Source organism: Hippopotamus amphibius, chromosome 12 (genome assembly GCF_030028045.1).
Source record: "Hippopotamus amphibius kiboko isolate mHipAmp2 chromosome 12, mHipAmp2.hap2, whole genome shotgun sequence".
NCBI classification, from domain to species: domain Eukaryota; kingdom Metazoa; phylum Chordata; class Mammalia; order Artiodactyla; family Hippopotamidae; genus Hippopotamus; species Hippopotamus amphibius.
Genome location: NC_080197.1, coordinates 49,211,759 through 49,233,995, shown reverse-complemented (window position 1 = coordinate 49,233,995; position 22,237 = coordinate 49,211,759). Strand labels below are relative to the sequence as shown.

General features: G+C 37.8%; 1 protein-coding gene across 5 annotated transcripts in view; it reads right to left on the bottom strand.

The window, feature by feature from the left end:
• Positions 1–940: 940 nt before the first annotated feature.
• The window catches only part of GPCPD1 (glycerophosphocholine phosphodiesterase 1), a 58,962-nt gene continuing 37,665 nt past the window's right edge, over positions 941–22,237 (bottom strand). For all 5 annotated transcript variants that reach the window (XM_057701385.1, XM_057701387.1, XM_057701386.1 and 2 more), the window contains 8 exons: positions 15,819–15,896; positions 15,115–15,154; positions 13,596–13,657; positions 11,381–11,446; positions 9,889–10,025; positions 8,693–8,828; positions 8,116–8,276; positions 941–2,316 (listed from right to left, as the gene is read on the bottom strand). In XM_057701385.1, coding sequence (XP_057557368.1) covers positions 2,127–2,316; positions 8,116–8,276; positions 8,693–8,828; positions 9,889–10,025; positions 11,381–11,446; positions 13,596–13,657; positions 15,115–15,154; positions 15,819–15,896 — 870 coding nt within the window. In that variant the 3' untranslated portion in view covers positions 941–2,126. The remainder of the gene's footprint in view (positions 2,317–8,115; positions 8,277–8,692; positions 8,829–9,888; positions 10,026–11,380; positions 11,447–13,595; positions 13,658–15,114; positions 15,155–15,818; positions 15,897–22,237) is intronic.

Below are 22,237 nucleotides of genomic sequence, written 5' to 3'. Positions count from 1 at the left end.
GGCTCCCAGGCAGAGGGCACACGGCTACAGAAAGGGAGGAGTGCAGGAACACGGTGTGGCGAGGGCCCAGCACAAGTGCCGTGTAGCTGGAGCAGAGCGTACGGGCAATAGCTAGTGACATGGGAGCCAGGACTTAGTCCTATGAAAACAGAGCCACTGCTTGCTATGAGTTAATCATCTACTAACCCTGGTGTTTATAAGGTCAGGAAGAGACAGGAAAGAAAGTGAGCAGTGAGGTTCCGTCCTTGTCATAAGTGATAGCTGTAAGCTCTTCTCAGCAAATTACACTGTTCAGGAAACTGACCCCCGTATCACTTCCTTTTCTGCTCCTCTTCTTGCCTCTCATGATCTGCAGGTCTTCAAAAGGGAGCTGGAACTGGAAAGGCACAAGGGAGGAGCAAACAAACAGGACTAGAAATACAAATATGGCTAATCAAGTGACCGTAAGGTAATGGTCATTGTACTGTATCAGGTCTGCAGATCAAGAAAAGTAATTCTTTTTCAGGGTTTTCTAAAAATGCCTAATTCACGTCAAGTGAATTTCCACACCAAGTGTTGGAAAATCTCTTCCAACATGAGAAAAGTATATAAAACCCCCACAGAAGACTCCATTTCCCAAATTATTTTCCATTAAATATCAGTGTTAAAAACACAATACCATAGGATTTTAAAGCCTATCTTCATACAATTAAGATCTAACCAAAACTGCACTGCTTTGCTTAAAAAAATAAACAGACACAATATATAATCCAAGTTTTAGGTTCTCAGCTGCTACCAAATCACATCAACACATGAATAAACTGCCCAGTGAGGAACATGCAGGATAAGGTACATGCAAATAAGCCATCCTTTCGTGGCAGACACTAAATTCCAATTTCTCGTAATAATAATACAGAAGCAATTCTACGCAAGTAACACCTTTCTGAAATTTCATTTTATAATGAAGAAAATAAATGTGTGTATTTTATTTAACATTCATTCATAAGTTACAGTTATGCCAAAACAATCTGCTAATGAAAGAAACCTTTGTATAATCCTAACATGCATATACATTTAACAGAATCTTCTACATTTCTAAATAAATTACAAGCATGATATTCATTAATCAATAAAGAATCAATATGAGAATTCAGGACATTTATTATTTTTGCACAGAGATTTAACTACTGTAAAACACACAAAGAACAAACCCAAAATGCAACGGTGTGTAATAGGTAGTGAGACACTTAAGCATGTTTAAAATGCCTACAAACGGGCTTTTTTTTTTCTTTTTATAGGCAACAAAATATTTTGCAGTCCTTGACACCTTCTCACACTCACCTAGCACCACAGATGCAAGGACTCATAGTAAACGTGTACAATCTCATGCTTAAGACCAAAAGCATGCATTCCATAGAATTTACACATTGTCATCTATTGTACTAAGCCTGCAATCCACACTTCTAATATTTTATACATTAAGTTACCCTACAACTTTTTGAAATTTTAGTATTTATGCAAAACACCTTTTGAAAGATTTATGAAACAAGTTCTCAAGGATCACCTCTAGGTTATTTACACAGGCATTGGTTTGGTTAAGTGGGAAAACGACAGCAGCCTCAAGGTTCATACTGAATGAAAATGGTGTGTGTGTCAATTCATGTGAAAAATACACATACACACAGATGGCACACGGGTTTGTGCAGTTGGAATCACCAGTGCAAATGCATGCATTTGAGGTACTTATTTTTCCCGTGGTCAGGTATAATTATGCATAGTCACGTTCCTCAAGTGCTAAATAGTAAAGACCTGTAAGAAGTGTAAATATGAGATCTTTATATAGTTAATTTCAAAGTGCTATGTTTTCAATGAATATTTAACATTATACACTTAACATATTTAGTTTAAAATATTTACCAACCAATAAATTTTCTCATTGTAAAGAGACTGACTGGTAATTATACCTGGCCAAGTGATTTAAATAGCATACTTGAAATTCTAGCAAGAACTGTGGTGAAATATTAAAATACTTCATTATTGCTTCATTGGACTGACAACCTAAAAGGCATAGATACACAATGCTCAGTGATGAAAAGTGATTGCCCAGAACAGCGGTGCTACCCCAAGTGGCCTCCACCCAATGAACACTAAGCACTCCCCATATTGTCGATGCCGTTGGCATCCACATGGATGTCGGGCTCCCCACACAAAGACGAGGGGACAAAGCGGCTAACAGTGGGACACAAACAGCTCTTAAGCTCTGGCAATTCTTGCTTCAGGCGTTCCAACTGCTCCACTTGGAATATATTTGGCTGTTCAGGCATCCAATCATATATCCTATGATGAAACAAACACACAGCACAAAATACGGTAATTTTATGGTTTACTTAGGACCTGACTTAACCTTTTCAGGAGAATTTGTTTACAGAACGCCTAGAGCACCTTTACTACAGAGTCCTTTAATTTTTATTTTTTCTTGAAAAGATATAAGCATCAGTTACATTTAAAAATATTTCTCTTCTCCCAGTCTTTCCAATAATCCAGAAGAGCAGCACTGCCTTTTGTGCCCCTGAAGCAAAAGAGCTGATTATAAACTGAATCAGAAAATGAAATCTGTAGCTTACTAATGATTGTTAAGTATCTTCTCCCCAGGTTAAGTAATCATCAATGCCTTATTTGACAGATGGGAAGTTACTACAGGAAGTTACTACAAGGTAGAGTTGGAATTCACATCCAGTTCTAACTTCAAAGCACTAAAATCAAGATGAAAAGACTACTTGGGACTTCCCTTGGTGGTCTAGTGGTTAAGACTCCAAGCTTCCACTGCAAGGGAGCACAGGTTTCATCCCTCGTCAAGGAACTAAGATCCTGCATGTCATGCGGTGCAGCCAAAATAAAAATTTAAAAAAACACCCTAGCAGTCCCTTATATCAGTGGTCCCCAACCTTTCTGTCATTAGGGACCGGTTTCATGGGAGACAATTTTTCCACGGGGATGCAAAGGGAAAGGGAAAGGGAAACAGAAACAAAACAAAACAAAACAAAACAAATAAAATAAAATAAAGGAGTGCTCACCAGTGTGAAGATTATCCTAAAGCTATGTGGTACTCGCAGATGTACCTCGAGTTGAGAGTCCAGAATAAGCCCCAAGTGACAATGGCAGCACTAGCATTGCCCATCAGCAGATAAAGGAAGGTCTTTCATGCTTAAATGTGAAAGCCAGACAATTTATGTGAGGCACTAACTCTTTATGACATCACAGTGGGGAAGAATGTCTTAAGATTTTTTTAAAGTATTGATTCTATTAAGCATTTGACTATTTTAACACAAAGACTCTGTTAAAGACATACATAGGAAGATGAAAAGTGACGTCTCAGTCAAGGTATGAGACTGAAGAGAAGCATCTAAATTCATTCCCTATATTCTGTTAAAAATAAAATAAAGGTATTAAAAGAAAATTCACTGAATATGAGAAAAACCAAAGAGACACAGCAACAGCATTTTGGAAGCTTGGAAAACAGATGGACAAGGAATAACAAAGTGTTTCAGTTAGCAGAACAGGAAAAGTCCAAGCCACAAGCCAGTAGCTGAAAGAATGAAAAGGGTGAATTAAAAGTAGCCCCAGGGACTTCCCTGGTGGCCCAGTGGTTAAGAATCCACCTGCCAATGCAGAGGACACAGGTTTGATCCCTGGGCCGGGAAGATCTCACATGCCTCGGAGCAACTAAGTCCGTGCACCACAACTACTGAGCCTGTGCTCTAGAGCCCATGAGCCACAACTACTGAAGCCCTCGTACTGCAACTACTGAAGACCGCGTGCCTAGAGCCTGTGCTCCACAACAAGAGAAGCCACCACAATGAGAAGCCCGTGCACCACAACGAAGAGCAACCCCTGCTCTCCATGACTACAGAAAGCCCGTGCATAGCAACGAAGACCCAGCGTAGCCAATAAAAAAAAATAAACATTAAAAAAAAAAAAGAAAATAGGAGAAAATATAAGAATTTTAAGTCTGGTCCAAGAGTGTATAATATACAAACAAAAGGATTTCTATAAAGAAAAACAAAACAAAACCTCAGAAAAGTGGAAGAAATAAAAATGAAAGAAACAATTCACTAAATATTCCACATCTTCAAGGACATGTATTAACAGACTAAAAGGGATGCCAAGTGTCCAGCACAATGGGTGAAACCAGACCCACAAGACTCCTCTATGAACCTTTAGAACACTGGTGACAAAAGAGAAGACTTTCCAAAATTCCAGAGAAGAAACAAAGAAATCACACATGAGGGAGTAGGAATCAATATGGTTTCACATTCCTTAACAGCACAATGGAATTGTGCAGATGATGGAGAAATGCTTTTGAAGTCTAACGGAAAATGATTCCTAACATGGAATTTTATGCCTGGCCACCACACTCCAGATGTGCAAGACCTCAAAAACGATTACTCTCCATCCTCCTTTCTCAAGAAGATACTGAAGGATGTGTCACATAAAACAACGGAGAAGCAAGAGAGAGAGCACGTGCGAGTGAGCGAGAGAGAAAGGAGAGAGAGAGATCTGGACTACAGGAGACACAAGTTCTGACTCAAGACTCACTCAGCATGGCAGCTGTGCCCAAAGAAGTCAAGCAATATGCCCCAGAGGAGCCTGTGTGGGTGGGCAGGCACACTGAGGGCTGTTGCCCATCCTACCAGCTTTGAAACCTATGGACCAAGTGCCCTGAGCCATTTAACACGCGTGCATTCAGTTTCCACTCTACCTAACAGGTCTATCATGGCTGGCCTACTCCTGGGAGCTGGTAGGGGCACCTATGAGCACAAGCCCCTTCCATGTGCCAATTCCCTGCCGTATGTCCAGGCCCTGACCCATGGACAGGTGCCTTATTGTGCTGAGCTAGAGACCTAGTGGGTCACAAAATCAGTGGATTTTGCAACAAATGGATTGATTTTAAGAATATAACAAGTAGGAAAAGAGTAAGCATAAAGCTTAAAGTCACGAGAAACAATGTTATATTGTTTAGTTTATGGAAATAAGAATTTAAAAACTTTTAAAAGAGAGTAATTACTTGCTAATCAGTCATATCTGAGAAAGGAGGTAGGGGAATAGAATCAGGAGAACACAAGGGAGTTTAAATCTAAGAATAATGTTCTTTAAATGCGGGTGTCAGTCACTGAATTTTTTAAAATCATTTGAGCAGACATTGCTCAATTTATGAAGCAAGTATTACCCTCATGCCAACATTAGACAACAACCATTTGATAAAAGTAAATTAAAGGCCATCTTACTCATTATTCTAAATGCAGAAATTCCAAATATCAGCAAATCAAGCTAGCAGCTTATATGAGATACATATCACAAAACCATGATTATATGCAAAATCTGTGTTAATGCCTTTGTAAAAGAATAAATTAGTTTTTGATAAACTAAAGCACATCACAATTCTCCCTCATGTAAAATGAAACAAAGGCTCTGAATCATTCAAACCTTCATGTCTAAATTTGATAATGAAAAAATAATAGCATAAGTACCTTAAGTACCACAAGAAACAGTTAAAAAAAAATATGGCACAGGAATTCAGCTAGAGACAATAAAAGGGATGGGTACAAGGAAGGGGTCCCCAGCCCCGGGCCACGGACCACTACCAGTCCCAAGCCTGTTAGCAGGTGAACAAAGCTTCATTTGCTGCCCCCCATCACGCGTCGCCGCCTGAACAACCCCATGCCTGCCCCGTGGAAAAACTGTCTTCCAAAAACCAGTCCCTGGTGCAAAAAGGTTGGGGACCACTGGTATTAAGGCCCTGCTAGTTTGTTTTCATTTGTTTGTTTGTTTGTTTGCCGCACCACATGGCTTGCAGGGTCTTAGTTTCCCAACCAGGGATTGACTCAGGCCCTTGGCAGTGAAAGTGCCGAGTCCTAACCACAGACCATCAGGGAACTCCTGGGACCCTTAGCTTTTACCATTAGTCTTGCAGAGTTATTTGAAGTACACACACACACACACACACACACACACACACACACACACACACACCCCACACACACACACAACACACACATGCAGTTCATATAAGTAAGCGTGGCTGATTATCACACACATGTAGTTCTTTGACTAAAATTAAAAAAAGAAGAAACTTTCAAGGGTAATAAAGACTGACTTGACTGTAACACGGTCCACCTCTCCTCTCACTAGGCCTGAGGGGAGCCCAGTGGCGGCCTCCCGGACACCCTCCACACACTTAGCACAGCACTGCCCTGGCACCTCCAGCACCTCTGCCTAACGCACAAATCACACAAATCGTGTCAATGCAAATTTAACCACCAACCCGCCCAAATCCATCCCAGTGCTTCCTCTTCAAAATTATTCTTGTTGACCCTAAGCCAGGAACTCACTTTCCTTAGGGCCTTTTATATCACATAGTATCTTCCTGTTCACCCTGCAAGGTCAGTTTTTGGCTACAACAAAGTCAGATCCCTCTAGATGAAGGATCTGACGAAAATTTGTACATCCCACAACAGCCATAGGTGGTATAATCTCATAATACACTTTCCTTGCCTGAAAATATTTGCAATCATTCTTCCTCCTCCTCAAAGAAATATTCCCCCAAATCTGTTAAATAAAGCATTTCCATCAAATTTTAATTTAAAAATTTTAATTTTCCTTTAATTAGTTGGAAAGGTCTATTAAAAGGAGCTATGAATCATACCACTTAAGACAGGCATTACCCAGGTTGCAGTTTAAAGACTAATTCAGACAAAATAGTGGGGGGTGGGGAAAAACTTCATTAAGAAAGCGCTATAACTTTTATAGAACCAACAGTAATATGAACTAAATCCAATGACTGTATTTTTAAAGCAGGTCTGGGAACAACTTCACCACTTGCTGTCTGTATGATGCTCCTCAGGTATTAGCAAGCCCACTGGGCCCCTCAGCAGGGTAAATGACACGCCCTCTAGCCCAAAATTTCTTTACACTAAGCAAGCTCTTCATCTCTCAGAGAGCTCAGACTTACATCTTAAAACCCAGAGAGTTTTTTTAAAAAGAAAAGAACAGTTTAACAAATATCTGAGCTTCTAGCTGTATTGTTCTAACCTCTGGCAATATAGCAGCGAACAAAACAGGCAAAGCCTTGCCCTCATGGAGCTTACGCTTGTGCGGGTGTGTTGAGGGTGGGGCTGGGGTGGAAAAGCAGGTTGGGTAGAAAATAAATAAAATACAGTATGTATATGGATACATCAGATGGTGGTAAACGCTATGGAGAAAAGTCATGAAGCGCACTGTGAGCAGAGGTTTTCATTTGAATCAGGATGTTCGTGAAGGCCCTACTAAGAAGGCGACATCTTAGTCTTTCCTGAAATCTTTATCAGTAGCAAAAAGGAGGAGACCAACTGGGGGTGGGGGCAGAGATCACCTCGTGTAGGGCCTTGTAAGGATCTGGGATTTTACACTAGGAGTCACAGAAAAAGGAGGGTGGAGGGTTATGCAGTACCATGATCTGACTTTCAGTTTTCAGTCCCCCACTCCCCGTGCTGACAACAGACAGTGGGCTGCATGAGTGGAGGCAGTCCCAGGGAGCACGCTGCTTCCACAACTGACCTGAGAAATGATGGGGCTTAGTGGAGAGTGACAACAGTAAAGGTGGATGGATTGAGGATATAAAGAGAGAATCAACATGATTTGATTTTGTCTGACCGGATTGGGTATGAGATAAAAAACAGAATCATAAAAGACTCTAAGGATTTAGCCTAAGAAACTGGAAAGAAAGTTGTCATTTATACTGAAACCAGGATGTTTATAGGAAAAAGAGGTGTTGATAGATGGGTATAGAAGTTCAGAGGGCAGGGGAAGGCCTGAGCTGGAGATACAAATATTGGGGGATATAGAAAGCTATGAAAAGCCACAGAGCTGGATGAGGTCACCAGGAAAGCTGGTGCAGACAGGGAAGAGGTCTCTGGCAGCCAGCACCTCCACCCCCAAGACGACTCAGCACCTCTGGGCCAGCGCATCTGAGTTCTTAACAGGCTTCCAAGGGACCGTGTATACCCCAAAGTTTGAGAAATTCCACTGGCAAACACATGCTAAGATAAGTCTACTACTTTTCTTCTAGCAATCCATGAAGTTTTTCACGAGAACAAATACCTGTCATAAATGAGGCCGTTGACCCCAAACTCCTTGAGCTTCTTCCTGTTCTCGGGGTCGTTGGTGTCGTCGCCCCAGCAGAATATGACGAGCCCCTTCGCCTTCGCCTCCTGAATGTAGGACGGGTTTCTGAGCAGGTCTTCGGTGTGTGCATTTATGCCCTACAAGAGGAAAGGCAGGTTACTCATGAAAAAGTAACTTATTAACCAGAAATTCTAAATGGCATACTCTAGATTAGGGTTCTGCAAAGTAGAATGGACAGGGAATGAAAATGTTAGAATGTTTTTCTTACAATTTATGTGATTAAACAAGCTTACAATCTAACCATTTTAGATGATTCATAAAACCCACCCAGAAAACTAAACTATAAAACTTATTTAACCTAGGCCTACAAGAAAACTTTTGTTGGTGGTGGTCATTTAACTGCTTTTCAGTCGGAGATTTAATATGTTCATTTTAAGTAGAGCTATCTGCTCAAAACTAACCAATCAGATGTGAAATTAATATATAACTTTATTTACTTGAGCTCTAAAATATTTTTTAAATATAAATATTAAACTATTCAAACATAGCTTACCAGCAGATTTTCAAACTGTGCAAAGCTCATTGCGATGGGGGTTGTCCGAGATCTGAGGTCCATGAGTTCAGGGTAAATATCAGATTTCCCCTGAGTCAAAAACAATATGGGATATTTGTTCTGCTTTTGCCGAACCCTAAAAAAGACAATTTAAAAAATACTTTTCATTGGGGAGATAACCATAACATATTGTTTTAGAAATTTCAGAAAATGCTAAAAATATAAAACGAAAATTTTAAAACATACTCATTACTGAGATATAACTACATGTATTGCCTTTCAGTTAAAAAAAGAAAAATTTAAATTATTCTATATGAGAGTTAAAATATTCTCAGAAATGGGCAAAAAGAAAGCCCTGGCAGCAGTCTGCAAGGTAGAAATAGAGACACAGCTGCAGAGAACAAACGTATGGACACACTAAGTGGGGAAAGCAGGGGCAGGGGGTGGGGGGTGGGGGTGGGGGTGGGGGTTGGGGTGGTTTGGGGGTAGGATGAATTGGGAGATTGGGATTGCCATGTATACATTACTAATCAGAATGTATCTCAATAAAAGTTCTTAAAAAAGACATAAACCTGGACTTCCTTGGTGGTGCAGTGGTTAAGAATCCGCCTGCCAATGCAGGGGACAAGGGTTCAGGCCCTGGTCCAGGTAGAACCCACATGCTGCAGAGCAACTAAGCCTTTGGGCCACAACTACTGAAATCCACTAGAGCCAGTGCTCCGTGACAAGAGAAGCCACTGCAGTGAGAAGTCTGTGCACTGCAACGAAGAGTAGCCCCCACTCACCAGTTAGAGAAAAGCCCTCACACAGCAACGAAGACCCAAAGTGGCCATAAATAAATAAATAAATAAATAAATACAAAAAAAAAAAAAAAAAAAGAAACCTAAACTGTGGTTATAAAATGAAAAAAAAGAAAGAAAAAAATAACAAAAACAAAAACCAAAAAAACAGAAAGCCCGGGAGGGCTTACAATTTTGCTAAGGAGTATATTCTACGTCTGTAAAATGAAACATAGGGCATGAGGTGCTGTGACCCAGCGGGTGTGGAGGGCCTCCCAGTAGAGAAAATATACTATGGAACTGAGAAGACAAATCAAGAGTGAAGTCTGGCAGCTTCCCTATCTCCAACTACAATCTCTGTACCCTAAGTCCTAGCTACAATCTAAGCGTATAGGAGAAAAAAATTGAATTACTCACATTGTGCAAATATCTGCATCAAATGAAGAAAATACTATCCTCCTCTTCCCAGAATTTTCTAAGACAGTTTTTAAAATTATATCCAAAAACAGATTCATGTCAAAATATGTTGATAAGTTACCATCCCACATTCCATCCTATATGGAAAAATAGGAAAACAAAAGTCATTAAATACCCTAAAATCACAGTGCTAGGAAAAATTTTTGAGAACATCTAGTCCAACTCTTATTTCACATATGAGGAAAGCAAAGGCCTGTCTCTATAATTAGGTATAGAGACACTTACATACAAAGAAATTATAACATCAATAGACTTTTGCTTTAATAAGGTTAACAAAATAAAAACTAAAACTCTGGAAATTTGAAATCTATCATGACTAAATTATTTTTATATCATCTTCATAAGCTATAAGTGGACAAAAAGACTCCTCTTCATTTGCTAACTCACTACCCCAAAAACCTTGGTAATTAAGAATTACCAATTAAGAATCTCATTCTGTGAGTCTTAGGCCTATCAAGTACCCTCAATAAATAATGAAAATAATTTTCTAATATAGCTAAGATACCAAGAGCCCTGTTGATATTCAAATATTAAAAATTTTAAGTATTAGTTATTACAGTAATTCTAAAAGCTCTGAGAACTACGAGGAAAACCATGGTGAGCACTTATATGTTACATGTTAGCCAAGACAGGCTTATCATAAACAGCTACATAGAAGACGTGCTTGAAGGGCACCCACAGATTACTCTGACCAGAACAAATACCAGGACTGCCCCGCCACGATGTCTGGGTTAACTACGCCCAGTGTCCCCCACCCCAACCAGCTGTCTTACAACGCGGCCTACCCATTTACACCTAACTCCCATCTGACATAGTCAGGAGTTAGCTGTTTCCTCCACTAGAAGACTATCAAGTTCCAGGAAGGAAGGTTTTATTTTGTTTTCTTCACTGCTTAAGCACAGAACTCAGAAAATGGCCCACAGCAGCTTTTCAATAAATAATTATTGAACAAAAGAATGACTAAATTTCAGAGTGATTTAAAAACATGTCTGCAGAAATCTCTTTTCCTGATTAATTATTACTAGCTACTGCCACTTATCAGAAAACTGCTTAGGCAATTATTTAAGGTATATATTGAGATGGGGATTAAAAAAAAAAAAATGACAACTCATCAGAGTTATAAAGTTCTGACTGGCCAGAGTTCTCACTGTTCGTTTTATAAGTGTGCCCAGAAACTGTCCACATTAATGTGCATGAGACACATGTAAACTGAAATTTCTCCATAATACATTCATCACGACTTTTAAGAACTCAAATATTAGTGTAAGATATGCTTTATTTAAAAGGTCGAAAGAGCACTGTGCTTGCTGGAAGAAGCCACAATAAGACCTCAGTTTCACTTATTCCAATAAAACGAAGAGATAAGAATGAATGCATTTAAAGAAACGGGGGAAGAAGGAACAAAGACTGTGTCACATGGAAAATGACTTACCCTTTGCTGGCAGATCCATTTTATTTCTATGTTAAACCCTACATCTTCTGGCAAAGACTCTAAAACCTAGAGTTGTGTTTGTCGGTGGTAAATTTTTTCATTTTTGGTGAGATGAATGGTAGAATAAGAAGGAAAAAAGAGAAACAGATTTATTACAAAAAGCAAACTGTAAGAAAACATATCACTAGCAAAGATAAAGTGTTTTGTGCCTTCAGCAAAAACCACTATCTTTTCTTGTACTCAAACTGACAATCTGGTTGATGATTAAGTTGAATAAGAAAGTCAAAAGAAATTAAACAGCAAAGGCTACTGTGATAATTGATCACTACTAACCACAAAGATGATCCTAATCTAAAATCCTTTTCACCATCACTACTGCACAGCTAAAGTGAGCAGTAATAAGACAGGCAGCCTCATGAATTTAAAAAGACATTTGTCGTGTTTTCTGAATTGCATTCAGGTATGTCAATCTTCTTTACTAAGATATGGTTATATGAAAAACTATGACTCCTAGCTTGTTGTGAAGGTGGTCATGCTTAACTAATACCATAGTGATAACCCCCTGGAAAGACATTATCACCAAATTAAAGAGGCTCATAAATAAGTCTATATCTACATAAATTAACAAGTAATATAGTGTCAACTTATCTAGATTATCTAGACACTTTGCAATAACACCACTTGGGCAGCATAACTAGATAGGCCCACTTGGTTATTAACTTACAAGCAGCTGGTTTGTTTAGTCAAACAAATACTGACTTGTTTAGTCGGACAAATACTTAAGCATGCTCAGGGCAAAATGAATTTGGAACAATTTATTTCAAAGTTTAGAAATTACTTAACATGTATAATATATCTGGTATTTAATTTTATAATAGCAAATAAAAGAATACTAACAGAGTGAGAACATAGCCTGGGACTCTGGTGACCTGGCATTTAGCCCCGGGTCTACACCAACCAGTGGCATGAGAAGTACAGTACCTAAAACACGTACTCAACCTCCTGTGGAGCATTTTGACTTTGTTCTCTGACACGTTTAGCCTTACTTATTTAACGCAGCTGCCACATTTTTACTGGACTAATGCAAAATCAGAAAAATAAGGAAAACAGTGTATATTAGTGTTGAGATTGGAATACATCCAGCTTGCAGAAAGATTCTGCTTTATATTGAAATTGCATTTGGCCTTTGGTTTTAAACTTTCTGATTAAATTATAGTGATGGCAAGTGAATTGAATAAATGTGTGTTTAACTTATCTGGCTAAGTGAAAGTAGTCAAACCTTTGATAAACAATTTTTTAAAAACATGTTTTACAGTTCTATGAAATCTCAAGTTTAGAAATCATGAAATTTCTAAGAACCAAATGATTTTAGAATTTTGGACTAGAAGGAATGACTTAGCTGGGCTTTACAAATATCTGAAAATTTATACAAATCATGATCTAAATGCACTAAGACAAGGTCTATTTTAGGGGCTCTCTTGTAGCATCCTTTTTGGAGGGTGAATAATTATGATGAACTGAAATTACCTATTTTTGCCTAAGTAATCTATTGTACCTGACACATCACCAGGAAAAGACAGCGGAGAAGAGAAATAATTAGGAAATGGAGCCAGCAAGAACAAAAGGAGACGCAGCCTGGTATCTGAGATATCTTCAAAGACGCTATCTGGCATCCATGGAGGCTTGCCTGACGCTGCCAAAGGAATCCCCCTATGAATTGTGTCTAGTTTTTAAATCTTCATGCCAGTTATTATTACACTTTTTCAGAATGAATACTTGAAATCTGTATCTCATTTTAAGTAACCAGGGTACTTATTTTCTTTGGTTGGGGAAATTTCTCTCTGAAAGCTAAGGACCAGCCTTAAATATTGTAAAAATGCCTCTCCTGTCATCACACCACCCCGCCCCCAACCTCCTTTTCTGTGCCCTTTCCTTCCTGTTTATATACAGAAATATGTGAATTTCCTGTTCTTACCAAATTAACCCATTGAGGTAGGGATTTTATTCATTTGAACAAATAAGTTTCTCATTAAAAAAAAAAAAGAGTACCATAGGCACAATTCACAAGAATGTATCTAATCTAAAAAGCATCAAACATAAGTTTACATTAATACTGTCTTTTACACAGCCTTTTTAGTGCCCATTTAAAAGACCAAAATATTCAGATATAACAGAATTAATGATAGCCTTGCCCTAGTTTTCCTAAGGAACTTACCATCTTAAGAGAAGGAAATGGTTGATTTTCAGAAAAGGAATTTTCCTCCTCAACCACAGATTCTGAAATTTTAAATTACAAAAACTCAGTAGATAAATGCCATTTTATCACTAAGACCTTTTCCTAAATTCTTCAGGCAAGAAAAAAGATGAAGTAGTTATGAAATCCTTTCAAATATACTCTTTTTGAAGGCTCATGTATTTATTAATTTTAACCATTAAAACCCCCATTTTCAAAACAAGCATCCTTTACGAAGACTAGTTAACATCATAGTTTATGACTGCAACAGTGATTATTTTTTATAAAAATTGTAATATACTTTTAAAAAACAAATCACAAGCAGTGATTTGTTATTTCTCAATGGAATTAAGGGCTGTGTAATCTTGCTAATACTTCTATTTGAAATATCAAGTTAGAAATTAAAAGAATCTATAGGTACCATTGTGTCTTTGTTACCATTTAATCCAAAATCAATTGTGTCAAGGCACACAAGTTTTTAAATCAAGATAAAAAAATAAAATCCCCCCCCACCAAACAAAAATGACAACAAAAAACCCAACCTTCTGCATTATAAATTCAAAAACTAAATCATGTAAAACTTCCCAGTCAAATAATTTCAAGGTAAAATTGATTTTACTATTAATAGTTATGAACTATTTACAAGCTTGTAAAGTCATACTTATGTTCTGGGGATAATCTCTACAGTCTTTGGCACATCACAATTTCTTCATAAAGGCATACCAACTATCCTGTTATCCTAACTGCAGATAAATATCTAATGAGTACCAGAGTACTGTAAATGTCTCAGGGAATATAAAAACATTTCCCCCACCCTTGAGAGGTTTACATCCTGGTGGGAGACAGGACATATATAAAAATAAAGGGTTAAAAAAGGGACACACTAGAAAGTAAAGTTGAATTACAAAGGGATTTTGTAGGCAGGACAAGCTTTGAGGAACTTGAGGCACAAAGTGGTTAAATAAAGTAACTGAGGTCACAGCTGGTAAATGCTAGAGCTGGTTTCAAACTCCTGGCTCTGGAGCCAGATTCTATACTTGATGTTTAAGTAATGTTTAAGAATGTCTGGAAAGAGGGACTTCCCTGGTGGGGAAGGCCTGGGGTTTGATCCCTGGTCGGGGAACTAGATCCCACATACATGCCACAGCTAAGAGTTCACATGTCACAACTAAGGAGCCCACCTGCCACAACTAAGACCCAGTGCAACCAAATTAATCAATTAACTTTTTTTTAAAAAAAGAATGTCTGGAAAGATTGACAGCTACAAAATTATAAAGAATTTTTGATCAGACTAAGCACATAAAAGTGAAAAATCATGCTTACTATACATGACATGTATGCATTTGACAATTAATATATATAAAGCCTTCATGTCTATAAAATTACATTTATATAACGCAGTATTATATTCATTAAGGTCACAAAGAGTATGTTAAAATGGATAAGGAAATTCATAATGCTAATTATGAAATGAAAACAATGTTTTCATATTGGTACATACCTTTCAGGTCTTTAGATTTTAGTGCAGTCACATGGGTGAGCTAGAAAACACACAAACACACACAAAATACAATCACAAAAAAAGGCCTTAGTTTCTGAAGATATGGTTAATAGAGCTATCCAGCAAGTTCGAAAAAATTTTACAACGTAGAATCAGTTAAATAAGAATAGGCACTTACCACTGTGTATATTTTATATTTACACACATACACATAAGATCATGGTCAAATACCCAAGTAGGAGAGAATATGAAAATTATTAGGTTAGGAAACTTTATACTCAATCAACCACTTATATAGACATCTAAGGAGAATAAGAAGAGGGATCATGTAAAATTACATAGTAAAACAGAGAGGTATCTTAGCACATAGTTATAACAATCAACAATAGCACAGAAGGCCACATATGAAAAGCTAAAGCAGACCAGAGACAACCGAAGATTATGGCTGGCCCCTGTGGCCTATAAAGACTTATAGCTCATCTCCTTCACAAAAGCAAAAACCGATGGGGCCCATGGAAACTGTTAAAGAAGACAGATGGACGAGCACAAACCCTTCTTCCTAATAGAACAGAAAACCAAAGCACAGACTCAACACATGCTGTATATATAGTCATCCCCATGCACAAAGAACGTTACCATATACAGACAAGTACAAATAGTCCTAAAACTAAAAGATAATTTACATTTTACACTATTATTACTACCTTTAACAACTGGAGTTGGTCAAAGGTTAATTCTTTTACTGGAATTTCAAATAATTCAACTGGATCAGCATCAAATTTCTAAAAAAGAGAAAATGGGGCCCCAAGTTATTACTGAATGTTTACACTAGACAGGCCTAATATCTCAACTTACTGAGGAGAATAACAGTTTGGTGGCCACAGTGAGCCCATGTAGGGGAGCCCTTCCTACCTAACACCACCTCCCAGCTCTTAAATTCTGGCTTTTGTTTTTAATGTAAGTAGGAATGCCTGGAAGAAAAAAAAACAGCTGGGAAGAAGCTGTAGCACTGAGAACCAAGCCACAAGTCAGTCATTTCCCCTATTTCCTATCATGCTGTAAACATTTTATTTGATATATATCTGTGCTGCATGACTAGGAAATCAGCAGGAATGCAGGATCTAAGTAAGGACTAGTTTCTGTCAATAAGTTTCTAAACTTTTCTAAACCTTTTAAATTGAAGTTTGGTTAAAAATACCCACACAAATCAATGGTCATGAAAAAACTGTCTGATTAACTGTAAGTAGTAGGAACTCTATTATGAACGTTTTCCCAATGAGCAAATCTGTTTTATTAATTTTAATATCATATCAAATATCACACTGTTTAGGCATTTCTATCTTAAGGAACTGAGTTAATGTACCACAAATAAATCATGAATCCAACGAACATATTAAAATCTATTACATTTATATTCATTCATGTACATATGGTATGAGACTACATATATGTATAAAGTTTTTCTGGAAGGATACACAAGAAACTATTAAGAGAAGGGAGTACAACCAAGGAGAAAAAGTAATTTCATTTCATAATCTTCTGAACTACTTACAATTTTATAAATGAACATAAATTGGTTTTATAAGGAAAATACCAACTTAAAAATTGTTTTGTTTTCTTAAATAGCAAAAGTTTATTTTATTTCACTGCTCCATCAACATTATTTATCTCATTTATTACACAGTTCCTGCCTAGTGTGTTTTGTCAGAATTAACATGCATGAAAATTATATTAATGGGCCTTGGACTGGTTTTAACATACATCATATAATCAAGAAACTAAACAAACAGGGCTCTGAAAGGCACCCATTCTGCTTGGAAGAACCACCTGCTCTTGTAAGACATGTTTTTGAGGAGAGTCACTGCCAAGGATCAATCCACCAGCAGTGCCCCTTAGAAAAGACCTGCTTATTCAAAGAACAGAGGCTGAGGGACTTCCCACTGTGCCCCACTCCACCAGGCGCCCTAGGATTCCACTAACCAGTGGTGGTTTCATGGAGAGAGACTGGCAAGTGATTTGGAAAGGATTCTTCACACGAAAACTGATCCACAGAAAAACTGTTTTGATTTTTGAGGAAAAGCCAGCTCTATTGCTTGAGAAAATCAACGTGTATATACACAGATATGTCACTATAGTGCTGGCCTGGTGGTCCACTTCCAAAACACAATGATGCAAGGAAAAGCCATATTATAAAGAGGTCTCTCCTAGGATTTAGTACCAGACAGACCCACATTATCATAAATTTTCCTCCATAGAAAAACTCCTCTTATAGAAAAACTGCATTAAACTTGCTAAAGAACTGAAGTTTGGAGGAGCAGTATTAAATACCTTTGTGATATTAATTTATTTTTAAAGTGGTTCCTTAAAATTATTAAATAGGGATCTTATTTTTTTATTGGAGTATAACTGCTTTACAATGTTGTGTTAGTTTCTGCTGTATAATGGAGTGAATCAGCTATACGTATACCTATATCCCCTTCCTCTTGGACCTCCCTCCCACCACCCCCCATCCCACCCACGTAGGTAGTCAGAGCAGCGAGCTGAGCTTGTGTGCTTTACAGCATGTTCCACTAGCTATCTATTTTACAACATATATAGATGCCAATCCTAATCTCCCAATTTGTCCCCCTCCCGCCCCATGTCCACATTTCCGTTCTCTACGTCTCTATTCCTGCCCTGCAAATAGGTTCATCTGTACCATTTTTCTAGATTCCACATATATGCATTAATATAAAATGTTTTTCTCTTTCTGGCTTACTTCACTCTGTATGACAGACTCTTAGTCCATCCATATCTCTAGAGATGACTTGATTTCATTCCTTTTTATGGCTAATATTCCATTGTATATATGTACCACATCTTCTTTATCCATTCATCTATCATTGGACATTTAGGTTGTTTCCCTGTCCTGGCTACCGTAAACAGTACTGCAGTGAACACTGGGGTATATGTGTCCTTTTGAATTATGGTTTTCTCAGGGTATATGCCCAGGAGTGGGATTGCCGGGTCATATGGTAACTCTATTTTTAGTTTTTAAAGCAACCTCCATACTGTTCTCCACAGTAGCTGTATCAATTTACATTCCCACCAACAGTGCAAGAGCTTTCCCTTTTTTCCACAGCCTCTCCAGCATTTACTGTTTGTAGATTTTTTGATAATGGCCATTCTGACCAGTGTGAGGTTACACCTCATTGTAGTTTTGATTTGCATTTCTCTAATAATTAGTGATGTTGAACATCCTTTCATGTGCCCTTTGGCCATCTGTATGTCCTCCTTGGAGAGATGTCTATTTAGGTCGTCCACCCATTTTTTGACTGGTTAGTTTGTTTTTTTGATGTTAAGCTGCATGAGCAGTTTGTATATTGTGGAGATTAAATCTCTGTTGCTTTGTTTGCAACATTCTCTCCCATTCTTAGAGTTGTCTTTTTGTCTTGTTTATGATTTCCTTTGCTGTGCAAAAGCTTTTAAGTTTAATTAGGTCCCACTTGTTTATTTTCCTTTTTATTTTCATTACTCTAGGAGGTGGCTCAAAAATGGTCTTGCTGCGGTTTGTATCATAGAGAGTTCTGCCTGTTTTCCTCTAAGAGTTTCATAGTGTCTGGTCTAATATTTAGGTCTTTAATTCATTTTGAGTTTATTTTTGTGTATGGTGTTAGGGAGTGTTCTAATTTCATTCTTTTATATGTTGCTGTTTAGTTTTCCCAGCACCACTTACTGAATAAACTGTCTTTTTTCCATTGTATGTTCTTGCCTCCTTTGTGATAGATTAGGTGACCATGGGTGTGGGTTTATCTCTGGGCTTTCTATCCTGTTTCACTGATCTATGTTTCTGTTTTTGTCCCAGTACCACACTGTCTTGAATACTGTAGCTTGTAGTATAGCCTGAATTCAGGGAGCCTGATTCCTCCAGCTCCTTTTTTCTTTCTCAAGATTGCTTTGGCTATTCAGTGTCTTTTGTTTCCATACAAATTGTAACATTTTTTGTTCTACTTCTGTGAAAAATGCCCTTGGTAAATTGACAGGGATTGCATTCAATCTGTAGATTACTTTGGGTAGTAGAGTCATTTCACAATATTGATTCCTCCAATCCAAGAACATGGTATATTTCTCCACCTGTTTATGTTATCTTTGACTTCTTTCATCAGTTTTTTATAATTTTCTGAGTACAGGTCTTTTGCCTCCTTAGGTAGGTTTACTCCTAGCTATTTTATTATTTTTATTGTGATGGTAAATGGGATTGTTTCCTTAATTTCTCTTTCTGCTCTTTTGTTGTTAGTGTATAGGAATGCAAGAGATTTCTGTGCAGTTTGTATCCTGCAACCCTACCAAATTCACTGATTAGTTCTAGTAGTTTTCTGGTGGCATCTTTAGGATTTCCTAGTATAGTATCATGTCATCTGCAAAGTGACAGTTTTACTTCTTTTCTAATTTGTATTCCTTTTTTTTTCTCTGATTGTCGTGGCTAGGACTTCCAAAACTATGCTGAATAAGAGTGGCGAGAATGGACATCCTAATTCCTGACCTTAGTGGAAATGCTTTCAGTTTTTCACCACTGAGAATGATGTTTGCTGTGGGTTTGTCGTATATGGCCTTTACGATGTTGAGGTAGGTTCCCTCTATGCCCATTTTCTGGAGAGTTTTTATCATCAATCGGTGTTGAATTTTCTCAAAAGCATTTTCTCCAATTATTGAGATTATCATATCGTTTTTATTCCTTAATTTGTTAATATGGTATATCACATTGATTGATTTGATTTGCATATACTGAAGAATCCTTGCATCCCTGGGATAAATCCCACTTGATCACAGTGTATGATATTTTTAATGTGTTGTTAGATTCTGTAAGGATTTTTGCAACTATGTTCATCAGTGATATCGGTCTGTAATTTTCTTTTTTTATGATATCTTTGTCTGCTTTTGGTATCAGGGTGATGGTGGCCTCGTAGAATGAATTTGGGAGTGTTCCTCCCTCTGCAATTTTTTAGAAGAGTTTAAGGATAGGTGTTAGTACTTCTCTAAATGTTTGATATAATTCACCTGTAAAGCCATCTGGTCCTGGACGTTTGTTGGAAGATTTTCAATGACAGTTTCAATTTCATTACTTTGTGATAGGTCCTGTTTATATTTTCTAATTATTCCTGGTTCAGTCTTGGAAAATTGTACCTTTCCAAGAATCTGTCCATTTCTTTGAGACTGTCCATTTTATTGGCATATAGTTGCTTGTAGTAGTCTCTTATAATCCTCTGTATTTATGCAGTGTCAGTTGTAATTTCTCCTGGTTCATTTCTAATTTTATTGATTTGTGTCCTCTCCCTTTTTTCTTGAGTCTGGCTAAAGGTTTATCAATTGTTTATCTTCTCAAAGAACCAACTTTTAGTTTTACTGGTCTTTGCTACTGTTTTCTTCATTTCTATTTCATTTATTTCTGCTCTGATCTTTAAAATAACTTCTACTGAGCTTGGGTTTTCTTTGGTCTTCTTTCTCTAGCTGCGTTAGGTGTAAGGTTAGATTGTTTGAGATTTTTCTTGTTTCTTGAGATGAGACTGAATTGCTATAAACTTGCCTCTTAGAACTGCCTTTTGCTGCATTCTATAGGTTTTGGGTTGTCAAGTTTTTGTTGTCATTTGTTTCCATGTATTCTTTTTATTTCCTCTTTGATTTCTTCAGTGATCTCTTGATTATTTAGTAGCGCACTGTTTAGCCTCCATATGTTTGCATTTTTTACATTTTTTTTCCTGTAATTGATTTCTAATCTCATAGCATTGTGGTCAGAAAAGACGCTTGATATGATTTCAATGTGCTTAAATTTACCAAGGCTTGATTTGTGACCCAGGATGTGATCTATCCTGGAGAACGTTCCATGTGCATTTCAGTAATGTACTTATTGTTAAAGCTTCTTTTTTTTTTTTCTGGAGTATATTTGCTTTACTTTTCATTTCATAATCTACTGAACTACTTATAATTTTATAAATGAACACAAATTGGTTCTAGAAGGAAAATACCAACTTAAAAATTAATACTGGGACTTCCCTGGTGGTGCAGTGGTTAAGAATCCGCCTGCCAATGCAGGGGACACGTGTTCAAGCCCTGGTCCAGGAAGATCCTACATGCCGAGGAACAACTAAGCCCATGCGCCACAGCTACTGAGCTTCATCCTAGAGCCTGCGTGCCGCAACTACTGAAGCCCGTGCACCTCTAGCCCATGCTCCACAACAAGAGAAGCCACCACGCTGAGAAGCCCACACACCACAACAAAGAGCAGCCCCTGCTCACCACAACTAGCGAAAGCCACACACAGCAACGAAGCACCAACAAAGCCATCAAAACAAAACAAAAAAATTAATACTAAAAAAACAGATAATTCACTGCTTTCATTCCAACATTAACTCAACCAAGTTCAATTTAAGAGCAAGACAAAGTCTGGTGAAAACCGGAGATCAGTTATACTCTTCAATTAACCCTCATGGATGTTTAGAAACTATAGCTAGAGTCATTAATCTCAATCTTGGTTAGTGAGTTCCTTCACCACTCCACTGCTTCTCGTTTCACTTTGTTTTGAATTTCCCCACAGCAAAAACAACCTGCCCCCATTCTATTAAGTAATTCTACTTCTGTCATTCAAATTGGTTCATCTCAGGAATTCGCTGGAGGTCCAGTGGTTAGGACTCAGTGGTCTCACTGCCAAGGGTCCAGGCTGAATCCGTGGTCGGGGAACTAAGATCCCACAAGCCACGTGGCATGGCCCCCCAAAAAATAAATTTAAACAATAAATATAAATAAATAGGCACATCTCCTTCCTTCCCTCCTTCCTTCCTTTCCCTAATACCATTTCACAGAAAGGGAAGGGTCCTTTTCTATAAATGGTAATAATCCAAACTGCTATGACTAATTAGAATACACCAGCAGTCAGAGCCAGGTGCCTTGTCATGGGTGCCTTGCATAGCACATCATGCAGTGTCTAGTACATGTTAGCAAACCAAACTTTATTTATCTTGAAGTATACTTAATTTACAATGTTGTGTTAGTTTCAGGTGTGCTGATATTTTCAGGTGTGCTGATATTTTCAGGTGTGCATATATTTTACAGATATGTGTGTGTGTATAAACAAATACATATCTTTTTC